At 44.9% G+C, this 14,481-nt stretch overlaps 1 protein-coding gene across 1 annotated transcript; it reads left to right on the forward strand.

Annotated features, from left to right (window-relative positions):
* The first annotated feature begins 1,740 nt into the window (after window positions 1-1,740).
* On the forward strand, window positions 1,741-14,240 carry LOC131271965 (cationic amino acid transporter 3). The gene is made up of 4 exons (XM_058273562.1): window positions 1,741-1,965; window positions 11,467-11,847; window positions 11,915-12,940; window positions 13,103-14,240. Exons 2-4 carry the CDS (start codon window positions 11,475-11,477, stop codon window positions 13,591-13,593), a joined length of 1,890 nt encoding a protein of 629 aa, XP_058129545.1. The 5' UTR covers window positions 1,741-1,965; window positions 11,467-11,474; the 3' UTR covers window positions 13,594-14,240.
* The last annotated feature ends 241 nt before the right edge of the window (window positions 14,241-14,481 follow it).

The following is a 14,481-nucleotide window of genomic DNA, read 5'->3' on the forward strand; positions in this document are numbered from 1 at the left end:
TTGTTGTTGCAATTTTGACTCTTTTTGCCAAGTGGGCAAGATCATGCTTCCATTGGGTGATTGTATCATGTTCGGGTTGGCTTCTTAGGATCTACACGGCTGATGAAAGTAGCTTGATAGCAAACATAGAAAAGAAGTAAAGAAATAAAAATCATCCATAGTAATACAAAATTGAGAAGAAAATAATAAATTTTTTAACACGTGACAGGGAGAGACAAATGAATTCATTCTACGTGTTTCGTCATTCTTGACATAATACAGTTGTAATTGGTGTACGTTAGTTGGAAAATAAGTTTTATGATTAGTATTTGCAGCTAAAATATGTCTTCCATATTTCGTTACCCTCTTGTGCATAGTCCGATGTCCATGTTCATGATTTGTATAGTAAAAACAGGGCTTTCAAACGCGATGAACTGTTATCAGGTTGCAGCGTACGCGCGTTGTAAATAACAAGGTATTACAACCTCTCAACCGATAAACCGAGCTCCAATAGGTTCATTGAGGAAAAACAATACTCAGCGTTTTTTTCTGAGTTTACGCAGAGACGGATGCGAATGATCGCTAATCGCCCAAATATAATCCCGATGAAATCTACCATTTCGCTATCAACCCGATCGACTGCAGTGTACTTGACCACTGCAAGTTTCATCGATAACATTTTTTGATAAGCTTCTAACCAATCGCATCCAAAATGTTCTTCCATATTCAATGTGGAATATTTAATCTCCACTCATCAAAATATCAAATTTCTATCGTACCAATGTGCCATCATAACTTGAGCGAAGTATTAGTTGTTTTTAATGGTTTAGAAAAAGTTTATGGATATCTAGTTGCATGTTATTCGTATGCGATTGAGCTAAAGTCGTTGGAGAATCAACCGAGAGCATATCTGGAACTATGCCATAACCCAGAACAAATCTTGGCTGTTCGATGAAACCGTTTTATATAAGAAAGGGATCACGTGTCATCATTGACGATAATGAATTTTTCGATTAGAATCGACACTTTCCATCCTTCCGCTTCCACTGTGGGTGTCCTTTTTTGATTTCCCGAGTCCCAGGTAACGGTAAATTGTCTGAAGGCAACAGCTTCAAACGTAGGTACATGCCTCTTCAGGTAGATCTTTGTTTAGGATCCTCGTATTGATCCTAAGTTTCTACAATTTTTCAAAGTAGGCTGAACGAACGATTTCGATTTGAAAATGTAAATTTCAGGAGTACTTTTATGGAACGTCAGTTATAGCCTGAGGAGAGTGAGTTTACTACCATGTACTAGCGTATCCATGGGGATGCATCCTCCCACACTTCCGACTCGTCTACTAAGCGTGTGTTCGCGTTCGACCATCCGTCTCCATCGACCATATCTCCACCACTATACCTGGCGCGTTTTCGCTTTCTTCTTCCCCGCGTTACAGCCGGACACACGTGTGCTTCTTCCCCACCATTATTATTTTATGTGCACCTACTTGGGCGCATTCGCTTGCTCGTTCGCTCGCATGGTCAAGCCGCATGGTTCGCCAAACCTTTCCCACCTGACGCGTGTGTGTGTACTCGCGGGTCGCGCGCGCCAGTGAAGGCTGGAGCCGCCAGAAAAAGTCGCACAGTTCTGCGCCAGACGCCAACGGTTACGGTTGGTTCTTGTGTCACTTTCCGCGTCACGGTCCCGCCGGATCTAATCATCGAGTTTCGATTCGGTCAGCTTACACCACCCTCCGTCGTGACCGCTATTTTCTCTGAGGAAGTGACCGGGTATATGCAGATCTGTGTGTATGATCACCGACGGCGTGTTTCTAATTTTCTAATACTTCCAAAACCGAACCGGCAATTTCTGATAGATTGGAAAATAAATAAAATTTACCCAGTGCTAGTGCCGCTTTGAAAAAGTGCAAACGTGTGTCGCTGGCGTTCGAGTGTGTTCCGCGATCATTATTTTCATCAGCTTGTTTGCAACAAAGCACCGAATAAGGTATGGGGAGTTTTTTTTTATCCTTTGCATGTTTGAGACTCGAATCTAAGTGGTGAGCATATATTCATCTGCGTGACACCGTGGGTTGTCTTTCTAATGGCCCTAGTGCTAGATCCACACCATCAAGCTACCATATTCGGCTTCGAGATACCGTCCAGCAAAAGTGAAAGCCGTTTGTTGAAGCTGGCAAATTTGGCTTATTTCGATGGCGAACGTTTCAGTTTTAATCCCAGCAAACTACCTGTAATCGAGTTGGTGCCGCCTTTGTGGTTCGTTCTTCTGTTTACTCAACTGCTCCGAGAGTTATTGCTTTTTCTGTTATGGTTTACAATCACAATAATTCGACCGATCGATCGATTGAATGGTTCTTACTTTCCGCCTCAAGGTTAACGTTAGACCGAAGGTACAACCGTTAGTACCCTTTGGTGCCCTTCATGCGACAGCGGTTCTAGCCCCCGACTCCACAGTACGCTTCGGAAAACACTTGTCATATTTTATTGTCGTTGCGCGTTTGGAGTGCATGATTGATCCCTCGCGGCGTCGCTCCACGTGGCGAATTGGGCAGCAGGTCGCCCTTCCGAAGGCAACCGCCTGCCACTTATTAGCGACGCATATTAAACCCGGGTACATGGCGCCCGGTTCACCGATCGCCGGATATTTCACAAGCTTGTGCCGGTGGTCACTTACCTTCAAATTAGTGACACTGAACGTGATGGTGGTGATGGCGTAAGCTCGGTGTACTTGTTCCAATCATCGTGCAGCTGTCCAGGCAGGTACGAAAGCGGGGATTTTCTTTGAAGACAGGGAAATCCCTGGCCGAATACAAATACCCCATGGTTATGGAATGAGACGAACCTGCAATCGTGTTACTTCGTTCACATTGAGTGTGTTTCTCATTGCTATATATTTGCGAAGCCAGGATATTAAAGTATATAGCTCTTATCGCCCTATAGTATCCTCCAGTTAAGTAGCTTCCTCAGAAAACCTCACAATTTTATCAATGCGATAGGCAAGGAAAGTATTACGGTCAATAAGCATTACCGCGTCGGTTTATGGTGACCGAGTGCTATTTACCAATGTTATCGATTAAAAAGTGACATCGATTATGGAACAGCCACGAACTGTGTAAAATACTACGTGAAGAAAATGAATATATTTGAAATGCTTATTGAGATTGATTATTTCAGCAGGAATTGGAAGATAATTAATCATCCTGGAGCCGATAGGCATAGAGGATATGCGCATTTGCCAAATTATTTATCGACAACGGTCATTAGATAAATGTTTGCCAACCTTAGCGAACTTCGAGTAAGGGTTCGAGTTTTTTCATGTTACACAAAAAGTAATTACTGGTGTCAACTGGGGGAAATGCGAATCATTGATGCACAAAGCTTCGTAATTATCAAACATTGAAATGTGATTTGTAAGAATGAAAGTCACGAACGATCTGAAGAGAGAAAAATGGTACATGCGATTTTTTTTAGAGTAGAATATCCACAATGAATATTTGCACCTCGCAATCAGGCTAAAAACTTTCAAGCAATACTCTTTGGTTTTCATCTACGTGGTGCCATGATCACCATCATCACCATCAGTAACATTATGTTCAGCATCAAATGATCACCTGGCCACCATATTTTGAACCGTCCAACGAGGCAACGGGTATTTGAGTCGTGGCACTGTGTGTCGAAGTATAATTGAAGCCGCTGCCGGAACGATGCAGCATGACGGGTTGGTCGGACGGTTGTAAAACGAACTTTTTATTCCAGTCCTGGTTGTATTTTTTGCTGTTCGATACTTATTTTATTTTGCCATTCTCCACCATGTCATTAACTCGTGAGCACATACGAGCTCGTTGGACACACGATGAATGTGATGAAATCTTCTGTCCAACAACCTGACGGAAGCGCGCGCAGTTGGTGAAAAAACAGATGATAAAATATTTTCATAAATTTTTAAACCCATTTTATGTATAGTACCATTTTACCACATTATTTTTAAAGGCATATTCAAAGTTTTAGAATTTCGCTCAAATGTCTCTGTCACAACATGACTATAATTTAATTCTCCCACTGTGCAGCGAAAAAGTTTTTGTGCCACCGTGGGTTTTAGAGCTTTTTAAGAACAGACAGCTCCAGGTTTGTTTTTGCTCAGTCATCAAAACAAAATTTATTATCGCAGAGATCTCTGGTGGGCTTCTTCTTCGACCTTCACAAAAACCAGCTTGCGTGGAGCGGAATTAATCGTGTTGGGGTAGGCGTTGAGGAAGAGACATCTCAAGGATCACTCTGATGGGCGAAGAAGATCATTTAGGTTGAGAGTTATAACCCCGCCATCTTTCGATGTTCTTTTATCGCTTTCGACTGATAGACTGGTTTTGTTTGGTTATCTCGGCTTACGCAATCTTTGAAACAAACTTTCTTGCCAATCTGAACGATATATTATACATCACAATCCTAGGTTTGATGAGCGCCAATTTAAATGCACATAGTTTTAAAAAGCAATCAACTAAACTCTGTCATTAGCAGTAAGTACAAATTATTTATGATCCACGTCACGGTAAATCTTTCCCGAACTAAAGAGGCTCGTCCGGTGTAAATTCTCCGCAAGCCTTCGCCAAAAGCCATAAAACTCTCGGCTGAATGGGCGAAACTACCCGCTCTGCTTGGATTTTTTCCATCCGTGAGAGCCCTCCTTCGGCATTAAAAATGAAACTCCATCTTGTACCAATCTTCTACGCAAAGACGATGGTTGGGCGTATTTTCTAAAAATAAAAAAAAAACAAAAACTAGCTGATTCCACTCTATCCACCACAAACCGGTTGTCTATCGCCGAACCAATGTGAAGGATCATTGACCGAATTCGCGAGCAGACCTTGACGAGAGAGCTTTGGAAATAGACAAACGTACGCGATGTTTGTTCTTTCTCTCTTACTCTAGGTCGCTCGAAGTTGTTTATGTTTGTTTCATAATCTAAACCAGAGCAAGACTCGAAAGTCAGATATTTGCATAAGCTGGGCAAAGTTTAAATTCCCACGCATCGTCATTCATTTCGGATAAATACCAACGTTGAGATAGAAAATAGAAACAACGTGTGGGAATCAATTTGCCAATGAATAAAATTTTTGAATCTCATAGCCACAAGTCGATTGCAAGTAGAGAACAACAATTTATTTATCATGCATATTATCGTTTCGGTTTTCCATCATTAGGAGGTTGCAAATTCAGCCTCACGTAGCCAACGATCACGAGAAGGTTATACCTGTATGAACAGCCCTGAAGCTGAGGATTGAAGCAATAAACTTTACGATCGAAGCGTGTATGTTTTGCAGCGCCAAGTCGTGAGAGAGAAATGCATCTTCTGCAGTTATTTGTTTATTTATTTTTGAGGAAGATTTTTTTCTTCCTCAAAAACCTCAACCTCATATTGCTAATGACAATCATCGGGAAGAAGGGCTCGAGTCACCAAGGCATAAAGAGAGGATAATTAGCCCTGCATACGCCAGGCCTCTTGTTATTAATCCAACGACGACGAGCTTCTTCTTTTATAAAATCGCTTAAGAAATATCTGGCCAAGACAAGCTAGGTTATTATTATTGTGATCCTTGAAACCTTTTGAAACATGACAGCAACAACCTGACGGTGATCAGTGCCTTTTTGATGGTAACAATGTTGTAGACCTGTGATGACACGAATAAATTTAATCTTTTTGATCAGCAAAAGGTGCGCAAGATAAGATAGAAGTTAAGATAAATCTTGACTTTAGTTGACTGCAAGCAAACATGTGAATTACAATCCGGTTTCCTGAATATTGCTTAACTTTAAACGGTGGTTGTTACCCACGAGATATACCCATTAGCCACGTTTCCGTGCATTTGGCATCGTACTTCGAGCAATTAACCCACTTACAGGTTATAGACGGGCCGCACATTGCTCGTCCAAGAAGGCCCGATTGTAGCTTAACAATGAAGCACATACTCTTATCAACGTCACTGGATGTCACGAGCGCTCGGCGGCCGCGGAGAGATATGGAATTCCAAGCCACGAGTTCAAAGTTGCCCCCTTCGCAAGTCTCAATCAGCTGGAACAGCTGTGCTGTGCAAGGGGTTGATTTCAGAGATGCCAACACCATCCCGGTGCGATCGATGTTCAACTCGAGAACTCGTTATCCACTTCCTCTCAACCTGGTCAGGGGCGTCCAGGAATTTTGGTGGGTATCCTGTTATCGGTTGGTATTAGCTGTTGTCTGTACATTAGTCAGTGTTGTCTTGCTGTTTGATTTGTTCTGTAAAAAAGAATAGACATGATTCAACAGGACGGACTGATTATAGGCCAATCCATCAACATTATCGATATCTGAAAACAAGCTACCGCATACGACATCCGCGTAGCCTTTCAGCGGTAAGTGAGTTGTAGCCGCCCGATGTTGCTCCTTTACATATGATAGCAGAAAAGCAGGAAGTGGCCAAGCGCAATCTTTGAAGGGCACAATTGTATGTGGGATAATAATGTCTACGGTACATTTACTCTGCTTCAAAAAAAAAGCGAAGGCGGACTGGAACAAACACAGTCAGCTATGTAAAATGTACTTTCGAGGGATTGTGGTTTTGCTCCTTTGCTTACAGAACGATTCCACAATATACGATTTTAATAATTCAAAAGATTAATTTTTGTATGTTTGGCCATATTTATAAGTAAAAAAAAATCAGAATAAATTCGTCATATACGCAGGCAAAAAGTATCTTTGTTGTACAGAATCGTAATAATCTTACGTTAGAGAGCAGCTATACTAAAAGTCGTTGCATTATTCATCCAATACTGAACAATTAAAATTGCCCAGTGGACCTGTTGAGTTTGCCACCCCAGACACTGGAATGCAGTAACTGTCGGTCACTAGATCGTTCGCTGGCTAGTGGGCGCAACAGTTGCAATCTGCATCCTTAAGCGGCTAAACTTTTATACCGAGACCGCGTCCCACAGCCACGAACTCCACGATTGCTTGCGGCACGAGGAATAAAACGGTTTGCATTTTATGAACCTTGCCATTCCATCGGTGTTTGACACGGAGACACAAGACTCCAGTTATCTTAGTTCCGTTTACGTCAGAAACCGAGGAAACGCTTATCAGCCGAGCGTGAACACTGGTTTGCTAACGGTTGATTCAAATTGTGGCGGTGCAATTCTTTTAATTGTTTTGATAAATACATTAAATTGCATTTAAAAGGCATTCATGTAAAATTTTTTGTTACATACCTTTTTCAGATGGATTATCGTGCTAATAAAAATTAAAAATTAAATTTGGTTTACAACCTTATTACTGAAATGGCCTCATTATAACCTTTCATCGACTCAAGGCTCTGCAGAATCACTTTAATGCCATTAAGTTTAATTCAGAGTCCACATTCCTCCGCGTGGGATGCTTTGGGTGATAGCCCAAGAAACGCCATTTTTGCAACACCTTTCTTACCTTGAAATGAAAAGCAATCCGACTGCATAGGGGATACATGCATCATGAGGCCGCTGGACTCTTTGGCTAGCCGTGAAGTGTATTGCCTTAGGTAATGGAACGTATTTAGTCAAAGATCACATTTTTTCCTAACCACACGACGCGATCGATACCGCGAAGTGCATTATTTTCCTGCCGTCACCAGCGTCAAATGACACAGATCTCCATGAGGTATTTAGATCTCCAGCGACGGTGGGCCGCCGGCCGCTTTGTAGGTAAGCCACTTCAACGAAAGCAGGCAGCCCGAAGTTGAAGTCAGCTGAGTGCAGCTTAGCTACTTGTTCCCAAGACTTACCGCCTCAATACCGATTCAAATACAAATATAAGCGGCAATAAGTTCAGGTTCAGCAAGAAATAAAATACACTTGAACTAATGTGAGACTTTGCCCTGCTCCAAGAAGCAAGCGGTACAGAATTTATAAGGTCCTACTCACTTCGGTATTAGAGGGCACTTCCCTGGGAGGAGAATGTCAAATGAATGAAAGGCACATTCCTCGTCACGATTCACGTCATATAAATTCATATTTATCTGTCCTCCTGCAATTATTTGTAATCCACAGGTGATTCGGGACAGAATACACACATCTTAATGGGAGCATGTGTGTTTATATGACTAGGATCACTTGCAACTAACGTTTATCAGCTGATAAAGCAGTAAAACAATTGGCGTGCGTCTTGCTGGTCCTGTGACGTCCTGTTGCTTTGCTTGGAATGGAGGGGAGATTTGATGATTGTTATTGTGGGCTGGCTTAGAAAGAATAAACCCATAAATACCGCTAATTGACCTGTCGATGACTGAAGGTGTCTGCAACGCGTGTGCGTCGGTTGATAGATTGGCAATCCCCATATCTTCAGACAGGATTTACTTGAGTGCATTTTGTGCGGCGGGGTGTGCTAGACAAACAAGGCGACACATGGTTCGGGTTAATGTACATAGAGAATTGTTTATGAAAGAAACAAGCTTCAAATCTTTCCAATATTCATATGATGGTCGCCATTTTTTTTAAAGGCCTGACCAAAACTGAACATAAAAAGGCACTTCCGCCTACTACTTTTCCCGTACCCCTACTGCAGGCGGACGTTCTAGACCCAGTTTTGGGCAGCTAGCCATCACCTTTGCCTTGTTGGGACGCTATACGCCAATGGACTTCCTGGCAAAACTATCCACTACCCCTGACGGAGGTCATCCGGTTGGCGTTTCGCGGTTCCCCGGGTTGCACTACCGCTTTCACTCGATCGTCGCCGCGAAGACACGAGTCGTTCACCTTCTGGTGAAGTGGAGCCTGCAAGCCGCCGAGCGCTTAATCACCTTCGCCTTCGAACATTCACACGACTGCGTCGGGTAACGGCCAGACTGGCGGCGTAGGCGCAAGGCTATAGCGACGCGCGAAGACTCTATCGGAAAACACCAGTGACATACTGGCACAGTACCAAGGTAGCCGTGACGATCGTTCAGTCTCTCCCGCGCAAAGAGAAACGAACGAAACGAGCAAAACAAAGCTGATAGCCGACCCCGCGTCTCTTCCCAGTCCCCCATTCATTTATGGCCCGTTTCGATGGTGATAGCAGAGAGAAGCCGTGCACGGTGGATCGACCCCAAAAGCAGCCTCGAAGGTACTGAACTGCTCGGCAGGCGGGAGAAACCCGCAAACATCAATCAGTAGTAGATCGGACGGTTCACTGACCGTCCTTGCATATGCAACGTGATCGAGGAGACGCTTCGGAGACGCGGGTTTGATCAGTGCACTAAAGAATAGCAGTGTAATGGTGTCTCTAAAAGGGTCGATCGTGTTGCCCAATCGATCATCTTTTCGCTGCAACGATGAGGGTGAACTCATTCGGAGACTTAGGTTGTCTAATGCCTAATGCTAAAAGCGCTTCCATGTGAATTCTTGCTGTCCTCACTGCAACTTGTTTTGTATTGGGGACAGCGTACCCCAGACACAGTACAGGACATATTAGGAGGGGTTAGCATGGGGGTTGATTGCATAATGTTTTAAATGCATTACATCTGGCATCGCCTACCTTGGTCGCCTTCGAATTCTAAGCCTTCGGGTTTTGCACACATTGCACTTTTTGCAACTTTAAATCTTGATCGCTAGAGGGAAGTCAAAGTGGGCGTATTTGCGTTTGAAATTTCTCACGAAGTGTGAATCATATCGAGAGGCTTTTTAAGTACTAAAAAGAGAAGATGGCCATTATTTTTTGACTATAGATTTTTCTTACCTATTATGTCCAATCGTTTCCGGAATTGAATCAAGTAGGGGATGTGGCAAGTTTACCACTGGGACTTTTTTTAAACGGACTGGTAAAAACAATTTCAACTATTGTTGGAACCTGAACGCAACATTTGTCGAAAAACCGCGTGTCCCGGAGATTGGATAATTAGTCGGACTTCAATCAAATAAGGTTCACATTGAGTTGTAGGAACCCTATAGAATGTAAATGGTGTAGTCGTTGGTGCATCACAAAACCAAAAATGATCCAAAACATTCGGCCATAGCCCCAAACCAATTGTTATGTTAAATGCTATTAAGATGTTCGGCCATTTTATTCTCTAGAGCGCGACCATTTTATTCTGTGTGTTGTTAGCCAATATGTCTAACCAATTACAGAGTTGAATAGAAGAGCCTCGTGCGCCATGTTTACCGCTAATTATCACCCTATTTAACACCATGTTAATAAACACGCTTTGGTACGTATTTGTGAAGAATGTTAGACCTCCTCTGTGTACCACTCTCTTATCCGGTGTTCGTATTATTTTGGGTCGCGGGTCATAATACGCTCGTTAACATTCCTATTTGTTGACTTGAAACATAATTAAGCGGCGTTCAATCAAAAAGAGGTTAGCATTGAATATTAGAAACCCATTTAGAATGTTAAAGGCATTCGCTTCGGCATCGCCGCACCATAAAGCATAATAAAAGGGCTTCGGCGCGCGATACCGTTGCCGACATAGGTCAATCGACACCGTATGATCAACTGTCCCTCCGTGAAGGTCAAGTTGAGTGGTTTGAGAGCTAGACATTTGTACGTGTATCAAGTTGCGGCTGTGGAAAAAGAAACAAGTTTGTACCGCACTCATTACTATGCATCGACATGCAAATACCGGCTTTAGTTGATGTGTAATAAGAAAAAAGTAGACCCGACTGCAGTATATAGATGTGAGGTTCCTGCTCGATGGCCACTACCAGTAGGCAGATCTGGCCTTGACTAACACCACACACAAACTCGACCGCGACGAATGGGATCAACTGAAATTATTTTGTATGCAGCATTGACATCGAATCGGCCATAAACGATCTTATTTCTTCATTTTCACCGTCAAAACTACTAAATTTTGATAATGGAGTAAATTACACTTGACTCGCCTCTCTCTAAAACATTTAAATTTTGAATTTCATTGTACTTGGGGTCGTTTCATATTTTCTTCATACGAATGGTGATTTACGATAGAAAATTAGCCTAATGATATATTCAAGTAGTTCCAATAACTGAAAATGAAGTGCGGATTTGCATCGACACTAATTTCTGCGAGCCCAAGCATTAGAGTTCACACATTGAGATTGTTTTCGACGCAGCAATGATCGCATCGGCTGTTGGTGAAAGTAACCGATCGCTCCGGTGATCATGGTTGCCATATAAGTGGTTTGCAAATTAAGTTACCTAATTTCGTCGAGCAGGGAAGTGGGTGTGATTTGATAGCCAAATTAAACCAACCGACCGTGGTGGATGGATATGCAGAGTTTTGGAAGACCCGTGGCTTCGGTCGAACGCGTGCTGGAGTTGGCGTTACGCGGTTAAGCCGACTACTAATCTCTTCCGGGCTCTACTCACTCTCTTCCACAACATGCCGCGCTTTGAAGGTGGATCACTTTCATGTTGAATAATTGTTTCTTGTGTTTAATGCCGATTTTCTTTACGATCAGTAGGATACACCAATGGCACCATCTTATGTTTAATCGTCGCTTATTTAGTCTTTTCTTAAATCTGCAGCGTTAACTATGCGAGCGGAAGGCACTTTAGGACGATTTTGGACCGCACTGACGCGAAAGAAACAGAACGAAGACGATGGTTCCGAGTCGAAGTTGGCCCGCGTCCTCACGCTGCTGGATCTGACCGGTCTCGGGGTCGGTAGTACTCTCGGGCTGGGCGTTTACGTGCTGGCCGGAGCCGTCGCACGTGAACAGGCTGGCCCCGCAGTGGTGGTCTCGTTCATGGTGGCTGCCATCGCCTCCGCCATCGCTGCTCTCTGTTACGCCGAGTTTGCCGCCCGTGTACCAAAGGCCGGCTCGGCCTACGTCTACAGCTACGTCAGTATTGGCGAGTTTACCGCGTTCACCATCGGTTGGAACTTGATCCTGGAATATGTGATAGGTAAGTGAGGTCGGCGCACGGTTCAAACGGGTCTGCCGAGATTTACCTCGATTCTCCGATGTCACAGGAACGTCCAGTGTGGCTCGCGGTTTGAGTGGCTACATCGACTCACTGGCCGACAACAAGATGAGCAAGGCAATGCGCGAAGCGATGCCGATCGACGTCGACTTCTTATCGGAGTATCCGGACTTTTTCTCGTTCGTGATCATCCTCGTGCTGGCCGCGCTGCTCGCGTACGGCGTGAAGGAGTCGACGCTGATGAACAACATCTTCACCGGCGTCAACCTGATCGTCATCGGTATCGTGCTGGTGGCCGGCGGTATTAACTGCGACCCGGACAACTGGAGCATCGACCCGAAAGATATCCCGGAAGGCGTTAATGGAGGTGCTGGTGGATTCGCTCCGTTCGGGTTTGCCGGCATCATGGCCGGTGCGGCCAAGTGTTTCTACGGCTTCGTCGGGTTCGATTGTATTGCCACCACCGGCGAGGAAGCACAAAACCCGGAGCGCAACATCCCGCTCGCCATCGTCATCTCGCTCATCATCATCTTCCTGGCGTACTTCGGTATCTCGACCGTCCTCACGATGGCACTGCCGTACTACCTGCAGGACCCGGAGGCACCCTTCCCGCATCTGTTCGAGACGCTCGAGTGGCATGCGATCAAATGGATCGTCTCGATCGGCGCCATTTTCGCGCTCTGTACTAGCCTGCTCGGTGCGATGTTTCCGCTGCCGCGTGTCCTGTATGCCATGTCCTCCGATGGCATCATCTACAAGAAGCTGCAAACGGTCCACCCGAAGACACAAACGCCCGTACTGGCGACGGTTCTGTCCGGACTTCTGGCGGCCATCATGGCCGCGCTTTTCAATTTGCAGCAGCTCATCGACATGATGTCGATCGGTACGCTGCTGGCGTACACGATCGTGGCCGTCAGTGTGCTAGTGTTGCGCTATCAGACGGAAGAGCTGCTTGAAAGTTCGGAGTGGAGCGTCACCATTCCGCAGGTGGTGCGACAGCTGTTCAACGGTGAGCGTCTTCAGGATCCAACGAAGCTTTCGTCTGCGATCGTAAAAGTTAGCGTCTGTGTTTTTGGTAAGTAGTACAAGTTGTACCACAGTATCTCATTCACATGCGCTTTGAGTTTTTCCCCAATCAAAAGTATTCTGTCGATCTAGAAATGTACATAAAGGAATCGGCTAGCAGAAGTATCGTTAACGCCATCGATTCAACTGGTTTCTTCCACCTTCATTATAGCTGTATTTGTTTGTGGTGCCTGCGGAATCCTAGTTCCGGCCGAGGACTATATCAACGGTGACTACCCGGGAGTGATCGCCGGTCTAGCGGTCCTCGTCGCTTTCATGGTTGGCCTCTTCGTTGTCATCTCGCTGCAGCCGACGGACAAGATTAAGCTCACGTTCAAGGTGCCACTGGTCCCGCTGCTGCCGCTCATCAGCGTGTTCTTCAACCTGTACCTAATGTTCCAGCTGGACTCCGGCACCTGGATTCGGTTCGCCGTATGGATTGCGGTTGGATACTTCATCTACTTCTCCTACGGCATTCGCCATTCGATCGAAGGCGAGCGACTACTCACGAACGCGGAGTTGGCCAACTCGAAGGCAACCAATGGTATCGACAATACCGGGTACGATCGGGCGTCAGATGCTGATGGCGCGCAAAAGGCCGACAACCCGCACCGACTGTCCAACTCTGCTCCCACGTACACAATAACGAACGAGTCCACGTAGCCTGGCCTCGCGGATAGTATTACACCACGGGGACATGCCTTGTGGCATGGTTCACTGTGGCTGCCGAACCGTTTCATCAACCGTTCTGACGTTACATTTACCGTAGGATAAGCTAAGTACAAATGAAACACGGGGAAAACAGGTGAACCGACACAGCCGACACAGCATCTGGTGCGATTAGGGTAATGCCCACAGGCCGGAACATACACAGGCGTTCGTGTTGATTCCGAAACTTACAGTGATTGTGATAATTATTGCATAGTAGTGTTTTAAGGTTTTAACTTAGAGGATACTTGACTCCAGAACGAGGGCTGCAAGTTTGAACAGTGTGTGATTTATTTTTTGGACCGATCGATCTTCTTCGACCCTTTCCTTAACGCGTCTTCACAGTAATATCATCTACTTCCCGTCCTCCTTCGTTTTTGCTAACAAAACGAAATGAAAGGATAAACGAGGATCACAGAATCGTCGTCTTCGAGCTCCGATAGGCCGCTACAGTTAGTCGAGACGACCATTACACATACTTTTAATGATTATTATTACATATTGTGTTCTCCGCACTATTCTCCCTCCTCATGATAAACGCCGCGACGATCGAATGAGCGAACAATAAATCAATCAATAAAGAATTTTGTTTTCCTAACCGACATTAATCGACTATCTAGCGCGTGCGTTGTGGGGGATCGCAATCGGATGACAATAACCGCGTCGTCGAAGACTAATGAGAGGTCGACCGTCGGTACCGAGATAAGAGACCTGGCGCATAACCGAAGGGCCCGATTCGTCTGAATGCCATTGGGCGCTGCATTGTTTGGAGGAGCTTTACGCTATATTTGCCGATGGGAAGTGGCGAACCCATTCATCAACGACGCAACGCCGAACGGGATT

Source organism: Anopheles coustani, chromosome 3, assembly GCF_943734705.1.
Source record: "Anopheles coustani chromosome 3, idAnoCousDA_361_x.2, whole genome shotgun sequence".
Taxonomy (NCBI): Eukaryota; Metazoa; Arthropoda; class Insecta; order Diptera; family Culicidae; genus Anopheles; species Anopheles coustani.